Here is a 27,909-nt window from a genome sequence, read left to right on the forward strand (position 1 = left end):
CTTCTCTCAGCTGAAGGAAACAGGGCCTCTCTCATTGGAAGTAACAGTCCCCATTATTTTTCAAAATAACTTGAAGATGAAATGATATAAGGCAACAGTAGTGTTTTGATCAATCTTTAGTGACCCATAAAAATGTTACTTAGGAAAATACACTTCAGATTTGGCTATAACACACACACACACACACCAGTGGCAGTTCTAGACCAGTTTTAATAGGGGGGGCCAGGTTGGGGCCGGCTTTTTTTGTAGGGGGCACATACAACCCGGAAAAAAAAAAAAAAAAGATTAAATCCCTCATTCAGACAAAGCAGTGTTTACAATTTCAGCAATTTTGATTGGGTAGTAAACTGCTGAGACACTTTATTTCTGCCTTTCCCTTCAGAACAAAATCATTGCAAGAAATTCTGTCATTGTATTATTAATGCAGGACTCACAGTAAGGGGGGCCACAGGGGGGTCCAGACTCACAGTTACAGGGGCACTGGCCCCTGTTGGCCCCCCCCCCTAGAAACGCCCCTGACACACACACACACATACACACACACACCACACATATATATATATATATAATTGCTTCAGTTATTGATCTGTTTGTGGCTAGCATTAAATAATCACAGCAACCAATTACTACTTCAACATGGGCATGAGTATTGTTTAAAGACATACTTTAATGCAATATGAATCCTTCACCAAAAAGCGACAAAAAACACAGCTGTGGTTTGTGTTGTGGAATTCCCTCGTCTCAAAAATGTCATCCTTTTGTATCATGTTACTGTAACATCAATGAAAAAGGTCCTGTTCAGTTGTTTACAGTTAGCATTAATTTTGATTATCAAAAGTCTGAGTTTCAGTTTGGATAGTTTCTTGAATCATGTCCCTCATTGCAATGTTTACAAGATGTCTGTTAACCTACAAATTATTACCATCTTTTAATTCATTTCAGAATGTCCCATTCATCAAGGGTCAACCAGTTTTCCCTACAAAAAAATACTGAGGGAAAGAATCAGGGAGGTTTGTTTAAAAAGCATTAGACATTACTGAAACAATGATAAAAATACCTCTTGGAACCATATAATTGTCCAACAGAAAGAAGTCTTGATAGCCATTATTCTTTGTTTAAAAATAGGGTTTCAGTTAGTCGAAAGCCAGACTGCACAAACAATAATGAAGTGACAACACTTAACAAATATGGTTTGATTTCAATATGTGTTTGAAAACATTACAAAATATGCTGAATATTTAGATACTACATCATTGTTCATTTAGGATTTAGGAATTTGTGTAATGCTTCATGTAACAATGTCCAGCCATTCATTACGTACATTTGTACTTACACAAATTGTGTTTTCAGTAATTTCACATTTTCTTGTCATCACATTAAGTTAATTAAAAACCAAAGATCGAAATTTTCTACATTTTCAAAATTGTATGGAAAGCATGACAATTTGATAATGCTTATATGTAAGAGTTAGACCTGCTGACTATTATTTCACTTTATTGTGTGAATTCACTTGGACTTACTGTTGTATTTACAGTTCAGTATGTGTAATATTGCCATTTGTCGAAAGAACATTTGATTAATTTTACCTTATGTCTTTCTTTCTTCGCTAAGGGCCATGCCGAGTTGTTGGTGCAGTGGCATCCTTGCTCTGGATGGTGAGTATGTTACCTGAACTTTACTTTACTGTAGATGATTGGGCCTGGGGCAACAGGACTAACACAAATATAACATGTCTAACAACTTGTCAAGCAAGTTACATAGCGGTCAAATAATGTTTGTGCAATGTAGTGCATTGGATTTAAGGTAAAAATACAGTATACAACAAAAGTAAGTATACCCCTGTGCATTATCACTAATTGTTAAATGATTCAAAATTGTATCATCTTACAATAATTGTAGCATTTTAGGGTAAAGGGTATGGTATTTTATCTTATTTTTAGTTCAGAACCCAAAAAAGATATTATTTGAATATGGTGTGTTTAACTATTAACTATTGAATGAGGTTTTTTAACTACTGTTGTGGTTGGTTTAAACCTTTTATAAGCTGTAGGTGTTGGGAGCTGCTCTATAATGTCATTGACTTGAGCAATGGGAATAAAGCTGATTCTGAATACAGAACCAAATCAATATTACTGTCAGTGTATAGAATTAAAACGATCTTCTTACATACTGTGATTCAGAAAATGATTTCAATCTGCTGTTAAATCTTGAAGGCAGTTGTATAAGTTTTATGCCATATTTTGAGGTCTCAATACCTGATGATTCCATGTCTCATTGTAAATAGTGCAGTTGCAGCGTAGTACTCCAAACAGTTACAAACAATGTGATTATGTAAACTTTCTGTCTTACAGTGGGGCAAAGTGGAAAAACTCCTGGGAGCCAAAAGAGAATGTACAAATTTAACACCATCCCGAAAATGCGTGTTTGCATGTATTGTTTGTTGCTGTGTGTTCCATTCAGAATTGTTTATATGAAAATATTTTCATACATCGTTTTTTTTTATAACTGATTTTGATTTGTCAGATAATTCCTGTAGTGAATCTTGACAATATGTTCATGAGTTCTGTCTGTTATGTCACTGCTTTATAAAGTGCATGAGCTAAATTTTCTGTATTTTAGGAGGCTGGATATTTGTCAAATAAAACATTTTTGAAATAACATACCTGTCGCTGACTGTGTTCCTTCATATATACTTGATTTTAATGATTGTTTACAATCTGTCAATTAATAGCCTAAATGAGTGTGCTTTAAAAAAGCACATAGAATTTCTGTTATTCTTACCAGAAATCATTTTTGTGGGAGTGTAACATATATATATCAGTGTGCTTTATCTTAAAAACAAGAGAGAGAATGACTTTCCTGATGTATTCTGAATGTAAAACTTTCCTTTTTTGGCGTATTTTGTCATCATTTCTTACAGCAGAAATGTTTTCCACCCCCAGGATTTCCATCTATGTGTTATGTCTGTTTGCGCATCCATCCAACAGTGTCTCAGTGAGCTGAAGTCAATACACAGAAAAGAGGGAAGAGTACACCCTGCTCACACAGCTAACTAAGTGTTAAATGTATTCACACTCATGTTCATCTACTGTCACATAACTTATTCATCATGCTTGGTCTGTGGAATAACACCTATAAGAACTAGGTAAGATAATGCCAGAGAGAGGCATCATCCAGATACTACTGTAGAGTACCTGTGAGCCCACAGTCAGCAAAAGTTTTTTAGCTTTACATCTATAATGTGTATTTGGGACAATTTTGGCTTTTTTCACCATCAAAGGCTTGTAGATCCTTTGAATAGTCAATATAGGCTATTACTACGTAATTCGTACTTCCGTTCCTATTGGAGAACGGAGGACACGCTGTCCGGAAGTATTTTTCCTCACGTCTTTTAAAGATATCCCCCACATACCTCAACATAAAAACACTAAAGTGTACTTGATTATTAAACAGTGCGATGGGTTAATGTTATTGCCATCAGTTTTAATTATTTCTCCTTCGATTCTGAGAAATCAGTTATTTTTGCCAGTTTTAGAAAGGGAAGTCTACATTACCCATGATCCTCAGCCACCGTCGCTATGGAGACGAAGCCAGTCCGCAATGCGTTACCAGACTGTATAAAATAGTGCGTTATCTGTTACAAAATCACTGCCTGATATCAGTCTGGACCCAGGCAAACAAAACCGTCATTTATTTCAAACTGATGAAGATGTTTTCGTGAAGTCGCCCCCTTCATGCACGCACACGCGCGCGCATGTCGAAGGCTCCACGCCCAGGGGTGTCTGCACACGAGACGACAGCCGACAGCGGTCACTCGGCCGTAGGCAAGGATCCCGCAGATCTCCCGCCCCTGCCCGCGTCAGACTACTGTTTTGGCTTAAATATCTGAAATAAAACAAACAAACAAACTTTTTAAAAACATGTATCATCTAGATGCAGTCTAATTAGTAGTTCGGCTGTACTAGACATTTCATATTTTAAGTAGATATATGATTTTACAACCCTATCTACAATTCTACTTTAGAAACCGGAAGTACTACAACTGTGGTGCTGATTTGTATCAATCTAAATGGCGTGGCTCTAGGGAATTGCAGTTTTTTATAATTATAGGAGTTTTTTCCTAGAATTGGAAGTTGTAAATGCTGAATTGATAGTATACTGAGCAGTTTAAGATGATAGTAAACACATATGTGTAATCGGATTTTAAATATCTAATTATTAAATGGGTGATGATTAATTTGAACCATATTTGACAGCGCCCCCAGTTGGTGACTATACTCACATGATAGCTGAGATAAAGAGTTCTCTAGAGCAGTTACACTTATGTCTGTAGCCCCTTTTTTGGCTGAATTATAGGCCTTCAAACTAGCACCAAGGTCAAGGTTCAAAGGTCAGCATTTCAAAGCAGGAGCCATGTAGAATCCTCATACTGACATATGTTACTCTCCAGGTCGAGACCTTTCCAATGATGTATTTGGTTTAGCTCCACAGCAAAGTTTTATTTTTTTTGTTTCCTTGACACACACTATCCAAGGGCTAGTTTCAGAGAGCACTTTGAGGGCACAGTATATTAAATCAAGCTGTTTGTTTCTTTTTTCTTTTTTTGTGTAGAAATAGTGACCAGCTGAAGTCACTTTAAGAGCTTACAATACTGATGACAATCTAGGCCATTAATACAGGCTCGGGGGAAGGCCTGGGTTAGGTTAGTGTTAGGGTTACAACTGAAATGACCAATCTATTTTCATTCCCAGTTAATCAAATAGAAAATGTACTTAAATATTAAACAAACCCCACACCCTGGTCACAACTAAACAGTAAAACATGGATTTTATAATACTGCCTTTTAGTAAAATTGAGATAATCGCTGCCACATGGCAACACCATACGTTAAAGATCCCCCCCCACAAATGTTGTGATGTATAAAAATACTCTGCTTGGAATAATGTGTCTCATAAAATGTCACCCATATACTTGTCCCTCATTGAAAAATCAAGAATCTATAAATATGAAAGGCATATGAAAATATGAAACCCTAAGGCGCGGCTGCAGGGGAGAGAGAGGTGGAGAGCGCTCAGGAGAGCAGAGCCAGGTGAGTGACTGACAGAGCTGGCATCCAGTATCTAATCTCTCTCTTCCTTTAGCGTGTCAGACCTCAGATGGAGCATGCACAGGGAGGATTGGAGCGGGGTTAAGGGGAGGGCCGGGTGAATGCGTGGTGTAGACCAGAGGCAGTGGACGGCTCTCCGGCGGGCTGCCGGAGTCGGGCGACCGGGAGCCGGAAGCTGGACCTGTGGCGGCTGACCCTTGTGGTGCCAGGTGATCCTCTGCGAGAGCGACCGCGGCCGCGAGGTCCGGCGGTCGGTGGTACCTCTCCCACTCCGAAGTCCACTTCGGGTGACCCTCCACGAATTGCTCGAGCACGATTTGCTCGAGCATCCTCTCCTCCGACGCTTTCTCCCCCGGCTGCAGCCGCCGGGTCGCAGCATCCTTCAGCTGCTGCGCAAACGTGAAGGACCGGCCAGCGGAGCCAAACTTGATTGTCCGCAACCGACAACGGTGATCATCGAGGGAGAAGGATCTGGTTCAGTACGGCTTTCTTAACAGCCTGAAGGCTCCCCCGAGCGGAGACCGGCAGGCCGAGGGCTGCTGTCTGAGCCTCCCCCGACAGTAACGGGAGAAGCCGCACGGCCCACTCTGCCGCCGGCCAGTTTATGAAGTGCGATGCCCTATACCGAGTCTGTTTACCTCCGCCTGCTCTCGGTTCATCGCGGCGATCTCCCCGAGCTTCGCACCCAGTGCCATAACCGGCTGAGGATGCTGCGGCCCCGTCACCCTTTCCAGGCTACCATGGGTTCTCGCGGAAAAATCACACACGCAGTACTGGGATCTACGCCTCTTTTATTTCAGCCCATTTACCACAATCTTGCAGGCCTAGGGACCGAACCCGGCTCGTGCGTCTTAATGGTATGGGTATTGGAACCCGGCCTCAGTGTATGTGCACAAAAGATCACAACATACACAATAACATCAAACAGAAGTAAGGTAATAAAACTTTACATAGCCATATAAACAGGATGAGGACAAGGTTATCATATTGGCGTCTACATTTCACATTCATCAGTATGGGTACTGGAACCCAGCCCAAGCATATGTGCACTAGAGGATTATTAACATTTAATCAAGAAGTACAGCCTTCTACTGTCAAACTCTGCATGTGCATCCTTCTGCATAGTGAAGCCTAAACATTCACTTAACATTAACTGAACCAAAACACAACAACAGGGTAGACACACGCAAGTATACAATATCTACAATTCATCCTCAGACACATCTGGACCGCTGTTGTCATGTTCACTTTCATCTTCATAGTCCTCGAGGTCTTCCTCCAACGTGAAAATAGAGGGGTCTGTGTCAAGTGTGTAGGTGTAGGTGGTAGTGACAGTGCTCAGTTTCTGCTGGAGAATGTACTGCTTTTGCAGAAGACAGCAGTGCAGTCCCCTGTATCCCTCTTCGGTCAGCTCTCTGGAAGAAGCTAAATTAAAAAGTGAAGAAAAATGAGACTGAAAATTAGGCAGCTTTTATAATGACTATTGAAGTTGGTAACATGTAATGCAGTTTGAATGCCCGACTCTGAGGCTTTACATTTTATAAAATATTTGTGGAACATACTATGGTTCTTGATGTCCTCTTTCGTCTTATGAAGGAGGTTGTCCAGTTCGTTCAACGCCTTTTTTAGAGACTGACAATGCTGGGTCATCTCCTTCACAATGATCAGTTTCTCCTCTTCCAGACGCCTGACGAGCATGACCTGATCAAAGAGTCGCCTCTTCAAGCGGAGGCTCACCACTGTTTTGGAAAAGAGAACTGATTGACAAAACCAAAACACAAACATTTTCCACCATAGGTCTAGCACAGTGTTCTTCATTGTATTACATACTGTATGTCATGAGATGACAAATTAGTAGGCAGATTTACTAAGAAGGACTAGTGTGTAAGATTTAGCGGCATGTAGCAGTGACATTTTAGATTGCAACCAACTCTCCTCACATCTCCTTTCCCAAGTGGTAGTCTAACTATGGTGGCCGATGCAAAAACACGACCGGCCCCATCTAGAGCCAGTGTTTGGTTTGTCTGTTCTGGGCTACTGGAGTGTAACATGGCGGCCTCCATAGAGGGGGACTCACAACCGCAGACCACGTGTAACCACACCAGCCCAGGACCTCCACATACAGCATGTTCACCTCAACGATCGGCTGAGACCATATTCCCCCCTCCGTTTTCAATATTAACATCGTGCACACAACATCGTTTTCAAAAAAGTTGTCATTTACATCAACCCGCCGTCATGCACCATTATAACTATGCCAAACCTATGGGCAGCAGTGTAGGGAGAAAGATTTAAAAAAAAAAGGGTTTTTCATGTAAATAAGAGGCCAAAGCGCAGGGAAATATCTGCGTCTTCCCTCGGTGTACACGGGGTGTGAGCATGTTTGGGATGCTCTGGATAGGCATATATCTGACAGTGTGTTAGAGTTCCTGCTAATATCCATCAGCTTCGCACAGCCATGCACATTTCAGAGTGGCCTTTTATTGTGGCCAGCCTGAGGCACACCTGTGCAATAATCATGCTGTCCAATCAGCATCTTGATGCCACACCGGTGAGGTGGGATGGATTATCTCGGCAAAGAAGAAGTGCTCACTAACACAGATTTGTGAACAAAATTTGAGAGAAATAGTTCTTTTGTGTATATAGAAAATGTTTTAGATCTTTGCTTACCATCTCCTTGCGCTTCCCAAGGCAGAATTACATCCTCAGAGAGACTGCATGCTGCTTCTACGTCAACTTTCTCCTCACAGGCAGCGATGGTGTTGTAATGTAGTCCCTTCTCTCTGAGTCTCTTCTTGAGCTCACTTAGTCTCCTCCGTTTGCGTCCCCTTGTTTGGTTGCTGTCTGTAAGGTTAAAAAATGATTAGAAAAAAAAAAGCACGATAGATAGATAGATAGATAGATGCAATATCAAATACCATTTTGTCTATAGAGATCATGCTTCTTTCTTCGGAGGGAATAAATGATCTCATCAATTTCTCTCTGGAGCTCTTCCTGGCTACTGTGAGTTTGAGGTTTCTCTTGAGAAACAGAAAACAGGAAAAGCTGACCATTTAAAAAAAAAAAAAAAAAAAAAAAGTAAGTATCACTGTAAACATGTAACCAAATGTATACACCAGCAACCATATTACATACCAGTGGCAGCCCATTGCTTGACATCCCACACCCACTGCTCTGTGTCTTCCAGAGAGATGTTGAGCTCCTGCTTGAGACTCTCAAGACTGGCGGATTCCATTTCTGCTCTCTGTGTCGTCTATTTTGAATGATAAAAAAAACAAACAAACAAAAAAAGGATCTGTTAATGAATAATGTTTGCTGAATACTTTTTCATTAGTCAACATGTGTATAATGCCGATATTCAAAACTACAAGGAGTGACCATAGAATGACCAATGTAAATGTTCACATACAGTATAGACTTCTTACTTTGACAAATCTCTTTGCCAGTGTCTTGTGGAGACTCTCCACCTGCCTCTGGTTCCATCCCATGGCAAGAACAGTTAGCATATCTCCTCTGCCTGGAAAAACAAAACAGAAAGATGCAAATTTAAACCAATTTTACAATCTGGTACTGTGTCAAAGCATATAATTTTCTATACCAACCTGACTTGGTCATGTATTTTGTAGTCAGAGCTGCTCTTGAGAGGAAGCTATTGACCTGTTCCACCTCCTCACCAACAGTATTTCCTGCACCATCCTGGCTTCTGCCACCCCACCTCACCTGATTCCAAAACATAACAATAAGATCAAGAAATTTAGCATCAGAATCATATTTATTAGACTGTGCATTGTCAATTAAATTCAGTGTCATGAGCAAATTCAAGTCTAAAATGTTCTGGGGTAGAATTACGCTGCAAAGATATTACAACTGCTGTTAGTTTAAGCTTTAACCTCTGTTCAATGAGTATTTCTATATTATAGATATCTAAATTATAGAGCCATTTCATGGGTTTTTGAAGTCTATCCTGCAGGCGACCCTGCTGTACAGTTTCAAGAAACTTTACAGGTACATGGTTGCATATAACATGCTAAATAATTTCACAAATGTGGACAACCGTTTCTGAAACCTGTACCTGAAGTGATAAAAAAGAGCAATGTTTCCTGTGCAAGAGACTGTAGGGATATGTTCCTCTAAAACATCCTATGACACATACACATTTAACTTGCGCACTGTACCTCGCATTTGCCAGTGTGAGCCTTGGCATGCATTACAGAGAGAAATGGCTTCATCACTGTAAGTGGTTGGAGCTCAGGCAACTTCTCTGCCATCTTCATCAAATACGGCCAATACCTGTAATGGGAAAATCACTTAATATTTGGGGTGCATGATAGCATCATGGTAAGGAGACAAACCCAGACCTAGGAAGTCACCAGTGCAATCACAGTAACCAATCAAAGAGCTACATGTAGCCAAATTAATGCTAATGTTGCCTTATATCTGCTGGATGTGCAAGTAGTAAATAGATAACACTTTAGCCATATCAACTTTCCAAGGCCATAATAGCTGAAATGTGTGATCGGTAGTCGGGTTGTTGTGCCTCTATGTGGCCTAAAAATACAGATTAAGACAACTAAAAACATCAGTGAAACTTCAGTTATAATTTGGCCATGGCAATGACTACCTGCAAGTAATGTCCATACAAAAGAATGTTGTATTGGCAGCTTGAGCCAGCTCCTTCTGCAGGAACAGGGGGTAGGCATATATTTCACCACGGTAGTGATTTAAGCCTCGCAGCAAGACTCCATGTCTGCACACAGCTATTTCCAGGCCCTCCTCATCCACCTTGGCCCTGGACTTCTGTGATGTTTCTCTGCTGGCTGTAAATGTTGCCGGCCCACAGACATCATGACCAGTCCTCTGAAAGTAGATACAATTTGTTACATGTAGCCATGGGACAAGTAAAAAATAATGATGGTTAAAGGATTGAATAAATCCATACACTCATCATCTGACTTCTGACTTGGTCAACAAAGGCAGAAACTTTGGCATCTTTTGCGATGAACAGTCCATCAAAAAGAGATGGTTCGTCTGTCCTGTTAAATAAGAAGAATTTCTTTTATAGCATAATCAAAAATCCATAACGGTTTTATTGTTTAGTTAATAAGTCACCAATGTATTTTAAATGATTCCACTGACCCTTTGGACTTCTTGAAGCGGTAATGCTTTCTATTACCATCTGCAGATATAGCCAGCATGTCTGGTGTGCATGCTGGGCATTTAAAGGGCTCCACCAGGCACAGATCTTCTTTCTTAAAATTGCAGAAGGCAAACTCTCGAAAGACTCTGTGGAAGGTATCACCACAAATACCACCTGTCTGGAAAGAAGGATGGTATTAATTTAAAGTTTGGAATTCAAATATTTTTAGGATGAAATGAGAGTTCTTACTCGTCCTGTGCAAAGGGATCGATGTTCAAGCATTTTGAGAAATGCTTGTTGAGATATAGCTGGGCTGGCCAACTTCATCTGCTCAAATGATGTGAACACATCAAACTTGAACAGCATTTGACAGCTGGTGGTCGCTGGCCAGTATCTGTATCCAAGCAAGTCACCAATCCCTGGGGTCCATTTGCAAGAACAAAGTGGACAGCACACAGCAGGCAGGCACAGGTGGTATGGACCTGAAAACAAAATTATATTTACTATTTGATCAGTATCTGTACAACACAGGACAAAAGGATAATAATAAGCCATTACCATGCTTGACCTCACGTCACCTACTGGTGGGATATAAAAGTAGAAGGAAGTGATAACATACCGTTGATAGTCACCAAGACAGTCTGCTTTCCTGGGATAATGATGAAGTCTTGGTTTGGACCGCAGGAGCAGATTTGTCTTGGTGGAGGTATCGGAATAAGATACACTGCAGTAAAGAACATTTCAGAAATTAATATCAGTAATGTTTGGACATGTGGGACATAAAGTCAAATTAAAAACACTCTAAACAGTAACACAAACTTCAGACATAGCTTTTGCCTCTGTACATGTAGTGCACATTATGAAAATATGCTGAGGGGACATCTAAATTCTTTGAACACACCTTGTTCACCAAGTTGATATTGGTCACTTTCATCCACCACAACTAGGGATGTGGGCGGAATAGGTTTTAAAAAGCCATCAATCATGGCTTCTCTGTCATGGAAGACATTTTTTCTGTGGATGATTGAGTCACACGATGAACAGAGAAACTGAGTTCCTGAGGGAACGCAGTCTAGGCACCGGACTACAGCATCAACTGTTTTGCACTGTTGACAGCAATGCTGGGTTACAGTCTCTGCGGCCAACTTGCAGTTTAACAGCTCTGGCATTGCAGCCCTGAATTTTTCCCCACAAATCAACTGTCTTCTGGTCCATGTAGACATGGTGGGAGTCTCCTCCACTTCCACTGATGCAGGGGCAGGGACAGTGACAGAACTCAGCAGGTCTCTTAGTCGCTGAAGATGTTGATCTAAATAAAACAAATAAATAATGTAAAACACAGTTAAACTAAGTATTTTAATAAAAACTAAAAGTTGTAGATGTTGGCATGTAGAAAATTACATTTCTCTGTATATGCATCATGAACATGGCTACTACATGCGCTTACCAAGACTTGGGACCTCTTGAGGAATTTGATTTGTCTGTGACTCCTCAACTTCTGGGAGTTCCATAGCGCCGGCTGGTTTAACTGCAAACAGAAAATATAATGATGTTGGAAACATTGCTGCTGTCCACCAGCATTAAAATTTGTAAACAACAGTATAACTGTATTGTATTTTACTGACCAGATCGATTCCTCCTTACATACTGCGGGACAAGGTTCCCATCCTGGTCCCTCTTCCTCCAGGAAACATTTGAGCCTTCAGTCCCCTTCTTATTTTTTTTCTTGCAAGGCTAAAAGTAAAAACTAAGGTTATATATTTGCCTTTACTGGGGCATACACATCCTGTTCAGGTGTGTGCTGAAGTGTTTTCTTATAGATTTAGGTAAACGCCATAATAGAGAAATAAATAATGAAAAATTTTACTTTTTTTGTTGCCAACTCATCTGCCAAGATTTTCCCCGCCTCCAGCCATTCATCAAATTGTTTGAATGACTCTGATGCCATTGTTAGATGTAACTTAAAGAGAAATAAAGAAAGGATAAAGCCAAAGTACATATAAAGAGAAAGAGGGAGACATAGATGAACACAATTTCTGTTTAAGCAGAAAAAACCTTTCTGTCGCGCTGGCCACCAGACTCCATTTACAAAAACAGTAATTTTACCTCACAGGACGCAGGAGCTGCTGGTGTACTGCTGCCTCAATCGGTTAGTTTGCTCGCGTTAATCTGTGACGAACTAACCCTTCAAACAACCAAAGTCGTTGTTATTGTGTGAGCTTGGTGTTTTAAAGTGTTTTGCTCAGTTAGTTAGCATGGGAGCAACTCCTGTGTTGTGCGCGGTAAAAATTGCTGTTTTTGTCAATGCCTGCACTGGCATTAGCAACTGATTTGTAACTAAAACGACACACAGAACTAGCTTAGTTTCACATGAAATACAGACAGACAATCACTACGATTACCTTAAATAAACATAACAAAATAAAAATAAAATACACAAACTTGCCGGACTTACCAGGGATACGGCGTTCAGTGAAATGAATCGGACTGTCCCCCTCTTCTTCTTTGGTGTTTAACGGCAGTCGGCATAACTGTCCCCCTCTTTTGACGTTTCGCATTTTGATTGGTAAATGAGGTCAAAGGTCATATGATGACAACACACCCGAGAGACCATATTGTCGTTATTAACATGACCACTAGAGGTCGCTTATCTTTAAAACGTAACTGTAGGTCGTAATGAGCTGCTTGTACAAACGACCTATGGGGTCGTTTTTAGGGGAGGACAGTCTGCAATATCGTCTTGTTTTTTTACAATGACAACAATGTCACCAGCATAAGCAGACAGTTTAAAAACTTGTTGACAACCAGGGAGATTTATACCTGAAAGGCGCCGTCTCAGTTCGTGTAGGAGAGGCTCTATTGCCATGGAGTAGAGCATGCCAGACAGGGAACAGCCCTGTCTGACCCCCCTCCCAACCTTAAAAGGAGCGCTTAACCCACCGTTAATCTTTAGTACACTCTCAGTGTCACTGTACAAGACCTGGATCTTGGCTATGAGACCAGAGTTGAACCCAAAAGCGTTCAGTGTCTGCCACAAGTACTGATGTTCAACTCGGTCAAAAGCCTTTTCTTGATCTATAGAAATCAGACCAAGGTCACAGCCCAATGAACTGGAGAGGTCCAAAATGTCCCGAATTAGAGAAACATTGTCAGATATCAGCCTGCCGGGTACACAATAGGTCTGGTCAACGTGAATGATATGCTCCATCACTTTTCTCAGCCTCGTGGCCAACACCTTGGACAAGATTTTATAGCCCGTGCAGAGCAGAGCTACTGGCCGCCAGTTCTTCATTTGCTGTAGATCCCCCTTCTTGGGGAGGAGTGTGAGGACCGCTCTCCTGCAGCTCAGTGGTAAACATCCTTTGTTAAAACTGTCTCTGAGAACAAGTAGCAAGTCTTGGCCGATCACAGGCCAGAAAGCCTTGTAGAAATCTGCAGGAAGACCATCAATCCCTGGAGCTTTTCCACTATCGAGGCTCTGCAGCGCCGCAGCTAGCTCGTCTGCAGAGATCTGTGCGTCCAGCTCAGCGTTGGCCTCCATGGGAACCTTGGGTAGACCCTCATAGAAGGACTGCGCCACCTCTGGTCTCTCCTGGAACTCCTCCTTGAAGAGCTCCTTGTAGAAGGCGACTGCACAGCTCCGTATCTCTCCCGACTCCTGCAGCAGCTGCCCAGTGTCGGACCGCAGGGAATGCATGAGTCGTTTTTGTCCATTCTTCTGTTCAAGGCCAAAGAAAAAGTGAGAGGGAGCATCCATTTTAGCCACATACTGGAAACGGGAACGAACCAGAGCTCCCTGAGCAGAGAAACCCAGCAGGTCTGACAGAGCTGATTTTTTCCTTTTGAGAACTTTAATATGTTCTCCTTCTCCTGTGGAATCTGCTAAATCCTGCAGCGCCACTATTTCTCTCTCCAGAGCTCGCATAGACCTGGTCATGTCCCTTGTGACATTGAGAGTGTACTGTAGGCACAGATGTTTTATTTTACCCTTCCCTATATCCCACCACTGCTGTAAAGAAGTGTATAGAGATTTTGTCTCTGTGTATTTCTTCCAAAACAAAGTGAAAGCATTCCTAAAAACAGTATCAGATAGCAAGGCTACATTGAAATGCCAATAGGCACTGCTACATTTAACATTCTTGACAAAAATAGAAACCTGAACAAGAGAGTGATCTGAAACACCTACTGGGTGTATAGAGCAACTCTGAAGCACATTGGTCTGATGTCTAAAACAGTAAACTCTATCAAGCCTGGCCATGGATAGAGAGTTATCTCTAGCATGGACCCAAGTGCACTGCCGCTGTGTGGAGTGAAAATGCCTCCAAGTGTCACATAAATTGTTTTCTTCAATTAATTTGATTAGACAGCTCTTGGAGGCTCCATGTGGTTCTGGATGGTTCCTGTCTAGAGTTGCTTTTGCGGTACAGTTAAAATCGCCACCCAGGAACAAGTAACCTTCCCCACTGCAGTTGTTGACAACGGTGTTTAAAATGTCTAAAAAAAACACTCTTTCTGTGCCTACGGTGGGAGCATAAACATTAATGAAGGTCATTTTTACATTTTCGAACACAACTTGTATTTTCAACAAGCGACCTTCAATAATGTTTTCGGTGACACAAGAACTGGGTAAAAACCCTCTAGAAAACAGGACAGCAACTCCTCCACTGCTACTGCTCTTATGGCTGAGGACGACTTCTCCATCCCACCCCCTTCTCCACGCAGGCTCATTTTCAGCTGTGCTGTGCGTTTCTTGCAGAAAAACTACATCTAGTTTTCTACCTGTGAACAAACTGAAAAGAGCAGCTCTCTTTACTTCCTCTCTGGCACCATTAATGTTTAAAGAGCCCAGCTTGATGTCACACATTGTGAAGGAAAGGTTGCTTGGCAACGGAAAACAGAAGTCATGGCTTACATGAGCTCCTAAATTATTGTACCTGTTTGTTGTTAAAACAGAGTCAAATGCGTATTTTATACTTATATGCGATAAGAAAGGAAGAAGAAGACAAATACAACCTCAAAAGGGAAAAAAAATCATCAAAAACGAAGACAAGGAAGGATTACAGTGGACAATTAATAACCAGAGGAGCAGACACAAGGACAAAACCAGGAGAATGCTAGCTGCTAGCTAACAATCTACAGCCAAGGTACTGAAGAGCATTCAACTACTAAGAAATGGAGTAAATGTGTCTGTAACAAAAACGTGAAAAGGAACTGGAAAACCCTGAAAACCTTCACGTATTTTATGATTAATTTGTATGCTCATGCAACGCTTTAACAGTCAGCTAAATTAAGCATTAAACATTAGCATTGACAGTTAACAGTTGGGATTCAGTCAACAGTCAAGATTCCATTCTGTTGTCAGTTAGGCCTTTTCCATTCAAATAAGGCCCAGTGAGATCCAACTGACATTAAAAGAATTCTGACCAATTAGAATGCTGTATAGCAACAGCTCCACCAACATGAGCCAAACAGAGACACTCCCACAATGCTCATCTCTGGTTAACTACCACCCAATCCACTACCCTTCTGAGGTAAAAAATGAATCTCAAAGAAAAGATTTTAAACAGAAGCTACTGGAGGGAAAACCGGAGACTCTGTTTGCTGACCTTTATAAAAATGGAGATGTCAGCAACATAATATTTTACACTGGACACCCAAGTGCATGGCACAGGGCCATCATTCTCCACCACCCCTCTGCAGAAAGAAAAGGCATTTGTAATGGATGGAAACTACAGCTGAAAGAGAGTGAAGACCCAGATACAGTGATAACAACTATCAACATCTACAAAACTGGGAAAATTATGGTACAAGGAAATTTAAAGAACTTCCAACTGGATTTTCAAACCCTCAAAACACTAGCAGGAGCACAGAAAGAGAAATCTGGCCCTGCTGTCACTCTCCCTATGGACCCCCCACAGACAACTTCAGCCCCACCACCACCACCACACAACAGCCTGGCAGAAGAGGAACAGAATGGCATGGAGAGGGAACTGACCAGCAATATACACCCTCTCATAAGTACGACCATGAATGAAATGAGAGATAAGCTTGCACATATGGAAAGTGAACTAGTGCAACTTCAGGAAACATCCCTCCAGACAGACTCCCTGAGAGAATCAAACAAAGCCATCCATCAGCAACTGTCAACAATGAAGACACAATATGAAGACACCCAGACCCAGCTAAAAGAACTTCAGCATGACAGAGACACATGCAGGAAAGAACTAGCCATACTAACAGAACTACTAAGAGAAATGCAGCAAGAGAGAAATGACAGTAAGAAAGAGATCTATTCACTGGCCGAGAAGCTGAGAGAGAGAGAAGTGACAATTAACAGTCTAAATGAGCAGCTGCAACTTCCTACAAACCCAAACCTCCCGGAACCACAAATCCCCACCAGCCCACTGGCTACCTCTCCTGACTTGCAGCAGCCACCAGAAGTGCAGACAAACCCCAGTCTTCCCTACGAACACCCAGCAGAGCAACTATTAGCTCCCACCATACAACACACATCTGACATTATCTTTCTAATGGACTCTAATGGGAAATTCCTAGACGAAAAAAGGCTGTTTCCAAACCACAGCGTAACCAAAATCCGATGTGCCACTACCAACAGAGCCCTTGACCTGCTGTCTGAAGAACATCTTGGCAGCCCGAGTCACATCATAATCCATACAGGCACCAATGATCTGAGAACCCAGCAGGAACGGGTAGCAACATCACTAAGAGCAGTGATCAACAAGGCCAGCAACACTTTTCCCAACACAAAGATAGTCATGTCTACTTTGCTCCCACGAAAAGACTTCCACCCTAAAACAATTTTAGGAATCAATGCCAGCATGTCAAGAGATTGTGCCCTCAGACCCAATGTATACCTGGCCCATCACCCAACCCTCAACATGGACAACCTCTACGACAGCGTACACCTTAAAAAAGAAAACATTTCTACCTTTGCAAGAACACTGAAAGACACTGCACTGGGCCGTATCCCCTCATCGAACCACCAAAACAACAGAGGAGAAGACCGAACACAGGCAGCACCAACCGGGACACAGGGACCAGCACACCGTAGACGAGAAAGGAGAGCCCCACCACACCAACACCCACAGCACCGCCCTTCTCAGCACCCAGGACATGGCACAACTAGAGAGTCCCCAGAGCACCGCCAAGGAACTCCTGAACATCTTCCCCCACTTCATCCCAGACCCTCACCACCACCCAACCCACGACTACCACCGCCATGCTCACCCCACAATGGACCCCCACGTCCATACCCACCTCACCTTGGCCCCCCACCACCTCCCAGGAGTACCACCATGAACACAACAGGACCACCACAACCATGGCAGCAAGACCTCCGCTCAGCACCACCATCACAGCTGCACAGGCCACAGCTACATGAGAGAAGCTACGCTGAAGCCCTCACTGGAGCTCCAGGCTCACGTGACATGATGGACATCAAACAAATGCTCACTCTCATCTGCACTCGCCTCACCGGCCAGGGGCCCTGGTGACCACACACACACACACACACACATACACACACATACACACACACACACACACACACACACACACACACCTACACACACACACACACACACACACCTACACACACACACACACACACACACACCTACACACACACACACACACACACACACACACACACATCTACACACACACACACAGAACCCTGAACTGCTGTAAACTATTTGTTTATGAATGCTGTTATGTGATCAATATTCATTAATATCAATGCAACCATATGTTACTAATACTATTTTTATTTTATTTCTTACTTTTTTATTTATTTTATTTTTTTATTTTATTTTTTTATTCATTTATTTATTTTTATCCTTTTATTAATTTTTTTTTTATTTAAGTATAGAATTTCAAACAATTCTATATGTAACAATCTCTTACAATTCTAGGCATATAACCCATAGTTGAAAGAACGCATTTCCACTCTGTATAAAAACAACAACAAATTCGATAATTATATTGTAGCATGAAACGATATGAATCTTTTATAATCAGCCAATGGAATGTCCAAGGGCTAAGATCATCAGCCTTTGGACTAAAAAGCAATAACTCTGAGTTTACTGATGAACTCAAAAACTCTGACATCATTATTTTAATGGAGACGTGGGACAGAGGAGACTTGCCCACCGGCTGTCCTCCAGGCTATGGGGAGTTGACAGTCAATTCAAGAAAACTTCCCGGAGTAACACAAGGAAGGAACTCAGGGGGAATACTTATTTGGTTTAAAGCTGAATACACAAATTACATTGAACTTGTTAGAGAATGTGAAAATTATATATGGCTTAAGTTAAAAAAAGACCTGACCTCCAATACCCAAAACATCTTTCTATGTGCGATCTACATCCCTCCAGCTGAATCTCCTTACTTTAAAGACCAAACCTTTGCTGCTCTAGAAGACGATATCAACCATTTCCAAACACAGGGAAATATCTTACTTGTAGGTGATATGAATGCACGCACAGCAGAAGAATCAGACACGACTAACACAAAAGGAGACAAATACATGAATAACATAACTAACACCTGTCTAACTCTTCCCCCCAGGAATAATTATGACAAAATGACAAACAAACATGGGAAAGAACTACTGCAGCTCTGCCGGGCCCTCAGTCTGTACATAGTCAATGGTCGGATAAGAGGGGACTCTTTTGGCCGTTACACCTACAGCTCTTCTCTTGGCAGTAGCACAGTGGATTACGCAATAACAGATTTAGACCCTTTCTCTTTCAGAGCATTCACAGTTAAGCAACAAACCCCCTTTTCAGACCATAACCAGATCAATATATACTTAAAAAGAACACACGCTAACCAACCTTGCCCCAATCCCAGTAAACTATATAACATAACAACTCACTACAAGTGGGAGCAGAACAGATTACCTGAATATCAGGAGGCAATGAGCAGCCATGGAACCCAAGAGCATTTAAATGCTTTCCTGGCCCATATATATCCACACAGTAAAGAAGGAGTAAATGTAGCCACAAAGCACATCAACAATATATTCCATTATGTGGCACAACAATCTAATTTACCCTTCCTAAAACAAAACCCAAAAAAGGGAAAGCAAGAAAAATGGTAAGACTCATAATGCAAAAACATTAGGAAAAAACTAAGACAATTATCCAACCAAAAGCACAGGGATCCAGAAAATCAGGACCTACGTATTCATTACAGTGACACACTCAAACAATACAAACAAACACTGAGAACTAAAAAAGAACAGCACCATAAAAAAGAGGTGAACCTAATTGAAGAATCAATAAACTCAAACAGTTTCTGGGACCACTGGAAGACCTTAAACAAAAGTAATAATAATAATAATCTAGCCATTCAAGATGGTGATATCTGGATAAAGCACTTCAAAAACTTATACCAAACAACAAGTAACACGCCCGAACGAGACCAAATACAAGGAAAATTTAATCAATTAGAAACAATCATTAAGGACTACCAAAACCCATTAGATTATGAAATCACTGAAAAAGAGTTGGACCAAAAATTGAAAACCCTAAAATGTAGAAAAGCCTGTGGACCTGACGGCATCCTAAATGAGATGCTTAAACACACAGACTCTAAATTCAAATCAGCCATTCTGAAACTTTTTAATTTAGTACTCAGAGTTGGCTATTTTCCTGAGATATGGAACGAAGGACTGATAAGTCCCATATTTAAAAGTGGAGACAAGACAGACCCCCAGAATTACCGTGGGATCTGTATAAACTCATGTCTTGGAAAGGTTTTATGTAGTGTACTAAATTCACGAATTATAGATTTCATCACAGAACATCATATATTAAGCAGAAGTCAAATTGGATTCCTACCTAAATTTAGAACCACAGACCATATTCTTACACTGCACACTCTAATTGATACATATGTGCAAAAACAAAACACAAAAATATATGCTTGCTTTGTGGATTTTCAAAAAGCCTTTGATTCAATCTGGCACAACGGCCTTTTCTTTAAATTAATCGAAAGTGGTGTCGGAGGAAAAGTATACGATTTGATCAAATCAATGTATACTAATGGAAAATGCTCAGTTAAGATTGGAACAAAGAAAACAGAATCTTTCTTCCAGGAACGTGGAGTAAGACAAGGCTGTAACCTGAGCCCCACGCTGTTTAATATATACATTAATGAATTGGCAAAACAAATAGAGAATTCCCCTGCACCGGGACTGAAACTACAAGACACTGAAGTTAAATGTCTCCTTTATGCTGATGACCTGGTCCTGCTGTCCCCCACAAGAGAAGGGTTACAACAACATTTGTCACAACTGGAAAAATACTGTCAGACCTGGGCCCTGACTGTCAACCAACCCAAAACCAAAGTGCTCATCTTTCAGAAAAGGTCCAGACTACAGAGAATCAACACCAGTTTCACAATAGGAAACAACCCTGTCGAACAAACTAATCATTACACATATTTAGGACTAAAAATCTCAAACACAGGAAATTTTAACTTGGCTGTGAATGAACTAAAAGACAAAGCAAAAAGGGCTTTCTATACCATTAAGAAATCAATAAACACCAAATTACCAATTAGAACCTGGCTCAAAATATTCAAATCAATCATCGAACCCATTGCATTATATGGCAGCGAGGTGTGGGGTCCACAAACTCAACAAGACTGGACAAAATGGGACAAACATCCCATTGAGATCCTGCATGCAGAGTTCTGCAAAAGTATCCTCCAGGTGCAGAGAAGAGCTCCCAACTCTGCATGCAGAGCTGAATTAGGCCAATATCCTCTACTGTTAAATATTCAAAAACGAGCCCTAAATGTCTGGAATCATATTAAAACAAGTGACCCACTCTCCTTTTCTTACAAAGCCCTACGCTGCCAGGAGTCGAACCTACAAAGGAGTCCCCTCTGCCTGCTGGCCCTGAGGCTGAGCGAACCATCAACCACTCAGGTCATTACACCTCAGAACATAAGACCCAACCACATTATGATTAAAGAAAAAGAAAAATACATAGATTATTGGACAGAACTAATAGAATCCCAGAACAAAATGGAAACCTATGTAGCCCTAAACAGACAGTACACTGTGGCAGCCTACCTGACCACAGTGTCTGACACCAAACTGAGGAGAACACTGACAAAGTACAGACTGAGTGAGCATCACCTGGCAGTGGAGGTGGGCTGACAGTACAGACTGAGTGAGCACCACCTGGCAGTGGAGGTGGGCCGGCACAGACACACCTGGCTGCCCAGAGAGGAGAGGTTGTGTTCTCACTGTGATCAGGGAGCAGTAGAGACAGAGCTGCACTTCCATACTTACTGCAACAAATATGAGAGTCTCAGAGACAAATACTTTACAAAAATAATCAAAATATTCCCAGATTTCCTTAATCTAAGTGACCCAGAGAGACTTCCGGTCCTGCTGGGAGAGAGGGAGGACTGCTGTAGACTGCAGAGAGATATGTAGCAGCCTGCCATGAGCTCCGTCACTCTGTGAGCCCCCCGGCAGACATGCCTGTTTAGTTAATGATCAACCTGTTTATATCCAGTGTTACTCTTACCTACCTTCAATAGCCCCTCTTGTTCTCCATGCCCTTTTCTTTTACTATTGTTTATTTTTATTATCTATTATTGTTTAAACTTGTTTTATTCTATATTATTGTTCATTCTGTCTATTTTGATAAGTATAAGTTGTATTAAGATGCTTTGGCAACATTGTATTGTATACAGTCATGCCAATAAAGCCAATTGAATTGAATTGAATTGAAAGGCTGCAACCAAACAAGGCCGAGAGGAACACGCAGAAAAAGGAGGACAACAGTAAAAACTCATTCATGAGCAATTTGTGACTGAACTTTTACCACCAGCTTTTTGAGGCGAAACACCTCTTGGTCAGTGAACGCCTGCTGGCCAGGGCATCCTGCATTTTTTGAGAAAAATTTAACGGATTCAAGGAACAGCTGTAGATCTAGGAAATATTCCTCCACTTTAACTAGTCTCATGCCTTTTGTTTCTTGTAAAAACGAGCGGATTCTGCTGAAGGAGTAAACACTCTGCACCTCCAGCTGTGAGCTCCCTGTGACATCACCCCCACTGTCCTGTGTGCTCACCAGACTGTCCTCTGGCTGAGAGGAGGAGCACGCAGGGGTTGTCTTTGATACCTTAGACACCTGCTCATTGTTTGGTTTACTTTATGGATTTTTTCTTTTGATTGACTCCGCCACTCGGGTCGCGGTGTGACCAATATTTACAAGCAGCTCTGTTACTGTCTGCTCACCCTCCTGACTCATCGGACCCTCCATGACCTCGCCTTCCCGATCACTGTCAGCCCTGTTTTCCCTCTGAGTATCCTGCGTGTTCCTCTGTGGCTCGGCCGGCACAGAGGCTCCGCAGCCGGCTGGCTTCCTCCGGCTCTCTCCGGACATGAGCGGATCAAATGCCCTTCAGCTCCACAGCCAAAACACTTCATTGTGTCCAAGGACACATGCACAATGTAATCATAATCATCAATCCTAAATCTGAAAACCAAATTCAGTTCCTCGTCACTTTTTTTAAGGACCATGAAAACTTGTCTCCTGAAAGACACGACATGCTTCAGATGAGGAGACTTGCAGCTGATGGGGATCATCTTTACAGGAGACACCAGCTGTCCGTGCCTCGCCAGCTCTTTTTCTAATAGCTCATTCTTCAGAAAAGGGGGAACATTAGAGATAATGACTTTTTTTGCAGGGTTAACTAGTGATGACAGGGGTGAAAATACCTTTTATAACTATCCCGCTGTCCAGCAACTGACTAACTTTGTCTGTGCTGTCCAGAAAAACCACCACTGCGCTGTTCATTCTGGACGCAGATTTAACACTTTCATAACCGGAGAAAGTTTGACGGCGTGTTGGCTTGTCAGCATGGTCAAGCCGGAGCCTCCAGCTGCAGCCATGCTGAGCAGCTGCGCTGCTTCCACAATCACACAAACAAAACTCCTCCAAACAACACACAACAACAACTACACTGACTGTTTCATAAGAGGAGAAAAAACAAATGAAAAGGAGTCAGAAAATTCAAAATCTCAGCAACACACTCACTCGCACTCACCACACTCACTCCCAGCATGCACTCTGACAGAGAGAGAGAGAGAGAGACAGATACATATATATATGGAGATAAATATGACCCTAATAATTACCGTGGAATCTGTGTAAATAGTAACCTGGGAAACCTGGGAAAAACCTTTTGCAACATTATTAATAAAAGACTTATCAGTTTTATCAATGACCAAAATGTTTTGAATAAATGCCAGATTGGATTCTTACCAAATTTTCGGACAACAGACCACATCTATACCCTCCACACCCTGATTGAGCAAGAATTAGACAAGAAGAAAGGAAAGGCCTATGCATGTTTTGTTGACTTCACAAAGGCCTTTGATTCCATCTGGCATGAGGGTCTTTTCTACAGACTGCTCAACAGCGGCATTGGAGGAAAAACATATGATGTAATCAAATCTATGTACACAAACAGTAAATGTGCAGTTAAAATAGGAGACAAACAAACAGCCTTCTTTCCCCAAGGTCGTGGGGTGAGGCAGGGATGCAACCTCAGTCCAATCCTGTTCAATTTATACATCAATGAATTTGCATGTCAATTAGATCAATCCACGTCACCTGGTCTCAATCTGAATGGTACAGAAGTTAAGGGTCTCCTGTACGCAGATGACCTGGTGTTGCTGTCACCAACCAAAGAAGGTCTACAGCAGCACCTCAACCTCCTGCATACATTCTGTCAGTCCTGGGCTCTGACAGTCAACCCAAAGAAAACCAAAATAATGATCTTCCAGAAGCAGTCCAGAAGTCAGGACAACACCACAAAGCCTTAACCTGCCAAGAGCTGAAGCCAGAGAAGAGCCCCCTCAGCCAGCTGGTCCTGAGGTTCTGTCCAGACAACCCAACACGGCCCGGACAGCCTCGGGACCACAACACCAAGCCAATCAGACCAAACCAAATTATCAACCAACAAAAAGAAATCTACATCGCATACTGGAAGGAAACAACTAAAAGACAGAGTAAATTAAAATGTTATCTGACCCTAAAAAGAAACTTTGCGTTAGCAAATGATCTGAGCACAGTAACAGATCCTAAATTAAGAAAAGCCTTGACTATGTACAGACTCAGTGAACACAGCCTGGCTGTAGAGAAGGGTCGGCACAGACAGAGCTGCTGCCAGAGGAGGAGAGACTCTGCTCCCACTGTGACCGACAACAGGTCCAGTCAGAACTGCACTTCCTCACCTCGTGCCCCAAATACCAGGCTCTGAGAAATCAACACTTTCCCAAAATAATACAAATACACCCTGAATTTGAACACACAACAAACATGGAGAAACATATTTACTTGTCGAAATGTCCAAATGTGAGAACATTGCAGCCAAATTCATCATCTCATGTCACGACCTGAGGACAGCCAGTGGAACCTGAGAAACTACTCAGAATTTACTTATTTTAATTGTTTTTAATTCTTTCATTCTTACTTATTCATGTATTTATTTACTTATTTCTCGTATCAACATAAACGCACACACACACACACACACACACACACACACACACACACACACATAAACACCACCACCAACACACGCACGCACACACACACATATATGGCGGTAAATCGATGTCAATACAATTAGAGAGACACGCAGCAACGCACGCACGCATGATTATTTTGTTATGCGTGCATGCGTGCGTGCGTTGTTACGTGCATATTGTATTTCACGCGTAACTAAAAGCTGCGTACGTATGAAGCAGCGCGTGCACGTCTGTCTGTCACTGTTTGACAAATGTTGTTAGGCGTTCACACGTACGTGCGCTCGCAGACTCTGATGCTTCGCAGCCGGAAGTTGATCTGCAGCGCGCACACCAGTTTGCGTACATGAACGCCTCACGTAGTTGGCCTTTTCATTTTAATCAACCAGGGGAGGCAGCAGTGAGCCATACTTTGCCAGCCGGAAATTCAAAAGAAGAAGAAGAAGAAGAAGAAGAAGAAGAAGAAGAAGAAGAAGAAGAAGAAGTTTTTTTTTTTTTTTTTACTTTAAACGAGAAGAAGAGGAAGAAGAAGACGGAGGATGAGAAAGGTGACTGGGAAATGGTTTATATTTACGTATAAATACATTTGTGTTGTGTAAGTTTAAAAGTAGAGTCTGGAGTATTGCTTGTTACAGTTTGTAAAGAACACATTGAAACTGGGCCCCTCCTCTCAGGCTCAACTGTGTAACGTTAGCCTCCTGCCCCTGAAAGCAGCAGTTACCAGGACCACAAAGGTAAGGAAATACAGTCCGAGAGAAGCGCTGGTGCCTCCGTCACCAACACCGGGAGCCTCCGGTGTTATGTTGCCGTTGTGGTCAGCTGGGAAGACGGTATTAGCGGCGGATGCTAACCGCCACCGCTAGCCAAAGTTAGCATCGAGTTAGCTCACCACCACAACAGTCTACAGTCTAGGCTTTAGTTGTCAGTGATGGGAATCGGCCCGCGGCTCCAGCGCTCCACTCAGGCTATATTTCTTTTTCTTTGCCGTCCTGACTGCTGCTGCTGAGAGAGAGAGACGTGCTAGCACCATGGATGTATTGTTATAATAGATCCATGCCTAGCAATCAGCAGCATCAAAAACAGCTAGTGGGGCTAACGGGAGGGCTACACACAGCCACCACCACACAGGACTAGAAGCCAGGTTATGATTAAGACGGGTTTCATTTTTAAAAGTCTAGCGTTTATTTTGGGCAAAAAACTCAAGACTCAACCTTTTAACAGGGTTCATAAAACTCATTCTGTGCCTCAGACAAGATAATAAGGTATTAAGCACCAGAACTGCGCCCCCTGCTGTCGAAAAGAGCCTCCGCAGAGTGGGTTGATGCAGCAGGTGGAAAATGTATATTGTTAGTGCTGCTAATCAGTTAGCTCGTTAATGCTTATTAGTTGCTAATAGTAAGAACTCTCCTACATGTGCTTGTATTATTGTTGTATATTGGCTGTTGTTAATTAAGCTGAATGATTCATTCTTATTTCTATTGGTTGTTTACCATTCCTGGTACTGTATAGTTAACCATGTACCTGCAGTTCTGATAACTGCTTTTTATTCTCTGTTACAGAACCACACATCTTTCATATACCTTCCACACACACATACTCATCTGTCACACTCACACCATCAACCATTCCTAATCAGCAATTGAGAAACTAAAAGGATAGTTTAACAACAGATCCACTCAGACACATGTCACACTGGTGAAAAGCACCTGTAGAACTGAGTTTTGAGAGCTTAAAAAAATAGTGTTGCCTGTAACGTTGTGTCTGGTTTTCACCATTTTATATACCTACACTAAGCTTGTCCTTTTTCATGTCAGGTGTATTGTTGATACAGGGCTAAACCAGGGTTTGACAAGAGTTGCCAGTGTCTGATTCTACACCCGAACACAGCAGAGTGGGCGGGGCCTGCAGACCGACCCAGTTACACCTGCAGCGAGCAGACAGAGGAAGAGGAGTGTGAGATCCACGGAGAAAGAGAACGACAGCTGTCGCCAGCAGACGGGCACTGACTGTCGGACTAATTGAAATGTGAGTTTATACTCTGCCCTAGGGATGTAATGAGATCAAAATCGACAGTATTTGCCGTCATTTCATACCATACATGTTCACAATAATATTGAGACACTTTTGTTATCACGATATCGTGGTATTACCAATACGTTACATCCCTACTCTGCCTCCATTGTGCGAGTAGTGATCCCTGGTCGTGGAAAGTTATTGCGAATGTGTGTAAAAGTACAGTGACTGAAGTCCTCCCCCCCCTCCCCACATGACAGCGTAAGAGGCCGGCGCCCAAGGACGGTGTGACAGCAGTGGTGCCAATGACGAGAGTGATGTTGGCCCGAGGTGACAGTGAACAGTTGATACTCTGCCCCATCGTGTGAGCAACGATCTTAGGACGTAAATGAAGTGGTGTGCATGTATTGGGTTTAAAAGTGCAGTGACTGCCATCTCGTTTCCCCCACAGCTCCCGAGTCTGCGCCCGGCAGAGGACAGTGTGCAAGTGGAAGACCAGCGTTGGACATGGAGAATCGGTGTTACCAAGTCACCACAATAACGGACCCCTTCCCCCCAGACCCAATTCTATAATTTCTGTGAATAAATATTGTTTTAAATGCCCTTTACGGTCTCCAAGCACTTCCTTGGTTATCGAAACACACGTCATATACGTCAGCGTAGATGAGAGCCAAGTCAGAGACAAGAGACAATGAATGAAATCCCGCCAAATGATGTGCGGTCAATATGACCGCTTATGGCCGAAATAGGTCAAACAAATCATATTTTCTTTTCCTTTTCTGTAATTCATATGAAAAATATTCTCAATTAAAATACAGAGACTTTTAGAAAAATGGTTAGAAGTCTGTAATGTTTGCATTTTGTTATTAACATCACAGATTGATGACTGATAATGTTCAAAGTTATTATTATTTCACATAAACACACACAGCAAGTATAACGGTACTGTGCTAGGTATTCTTTTTGTTAGTTCTTTATTGCTTTAGCAATATTGTTGTGGCATTCATGGCAATAAAGTGAATTTGAAATGTATTGAATTAATAAACCTTTAGATTCTTGATTCTTGCC

At 42.0% G+C, this 27,909-nt stretch overlaps 2 protein-coding genes and 2 long non-coding RNA genes across 5 annotated transcripts; 3 read left to right on the forward strand and 1 right to left on the reverse strand.

Moving 5' to 3' along the window:
- Positions 1-6,038: 6,038 nt before the first annotated feature.
- Positions 6,039-12,226, reverse strand: LOC115587256 (uncharacterized). The gene is made up of 17 exons (XM_030426979.1): positions 12,112-12,226; positions 11,870-11,978; positions 11,692-11,772; positions 11,146-11,553; positions 10,864-10,968; positions 10,494-10,726; positions 10,244-10,422; positions 10,047-10,140; positions 9,729-9,964; positions 9,283-9,397; positions 8,710-8,827; positions 8,533-8,624; positions 8,243-8,360; positions 8,026-8,127; positions 7,778-7,951; positions 6,670-6,846; positions 6,039-6,532 (listed from the first exon to the last, which is right to left on the reverse strand). The coding sequence occupies exons 1-17, from the start codon at positions 12,190-12,192 to the stop codon at positions 6,309-6,311; spliced, it is 2,646 nt and encodes an 881-aa protein (XP_030282839.1). The 5' UTR covers positions 12,193-12,226; the 3' UTR covers positions 6,039-6,308.
- Positions 12,227-14,921: 2,695 nt separating this feature from the next.
- LOC115585971 (uncharacterized) lies at positions 14,922-24,604 on the forward strand. The gene is made up of 2 exons (XR_003984796.1): positions 14,922-15,120; positions 22,024-24,604. It is a non-coding gene; the product is annotated as an uncharacterized LOC115585971 (long non-coding RNA).
- On the forward strand, positions 15,119-22,011 carry LOC115585970 (uncharacterized). 2 transcript variants are annotated; one of them, XM_030424671.1, is made up of 3 exons: positions 15,556-17,754; positions 21,122-21,429; positions 21,475-22,011. In XM_030424671.1, exons 1-2 carry the CDS (start codon positions 15,677-15,679, stop codon positions 21,246-21,248), a joined length of 2,205 nt encoding a protein of 734 aa, XP_030280531.1. In that variant the 5' UTR covers positions 15,556-15,676; the 3' UTR covers positions 21,249-21,429; positions 21,475-22,011. The 2 variants fall into 2 exon arrangements, with proteins under 2 accessions (XP_030280530.1, XP_030280531.1); XM_030424670.1 differs by lacking the exons at positions 21,122-21,429; positions 21,475-22,011 and adding an exon at positions 18,834-20,836 and having other exon boundaries at positions 15,119-17,754.
- A 2,097-nt stretch (positions 24,605-26,701) lies between the features above and the next one.
- Positions 26,702-27,444, forward strand: LOC115586237 (uncharacterized). Its single transcript, XR_003984845.1, has 2 exons — positions 26,702-26,853; positions 27,102-27,444. It is a non-coding gene; the product is annotated as an uncharacterized LOC115586237 (long non-coding RNA).
- Positions 27,445-27,909: the final 465 nt, after the last annotated feature.

The sequence above is a fragment of the Sparus aurata genome, chromosome 8 (genome assembly GCF_900880675.1).
Source record: "Sparus aurata chromosome 8, fSpaAur1.1, whole genome shotgun sequence".
NCBI classification, from domain to species: Eukaryota; Metazoa; Chordata; class Actinopteri; order Spariformes; family Sparidae; genus Sparus; species Sparus aurata.

Bases quoted from the DNA above. Each gene is read 5' to 3' on its own strand.
- LOC115587256 (XM_030426979.1), bottom strand. From the start codon at position 12,192: ATGGCATCAGAGTCATTCAAACAATTTGATGAATGGCTGGAGGCGGGG. The intron at 11,773-11,869 runs GTCAGTAAAATA...TTCTGTTTGCAG, and splicing joins TGTAAGGAGGAATCGATCTG to TTAAACCAGCCGGCGCTATG. The intron at 11,554-11,691 runs GTAAGCGCATGT...TGTTTTATTTAG, and splicing joins TCAAGAGGTCCCAAGTCTTG to ATCAACATCTTCAGCGACTA.
- LOC115585970 (XM_030424670.1), top strand. From the start codon at position 15,677: ATGCTGTATAGCAACAGCTCCACCAACATGAGCCAAACAGAGACACTC. The intron at 17,755-18,833 runs GTGACCACACAC...TCTTCCCCCCAG, and splicing joins CTCACCGGCCAGGGGCCCTG to GAATAATTATGACAAAATGA.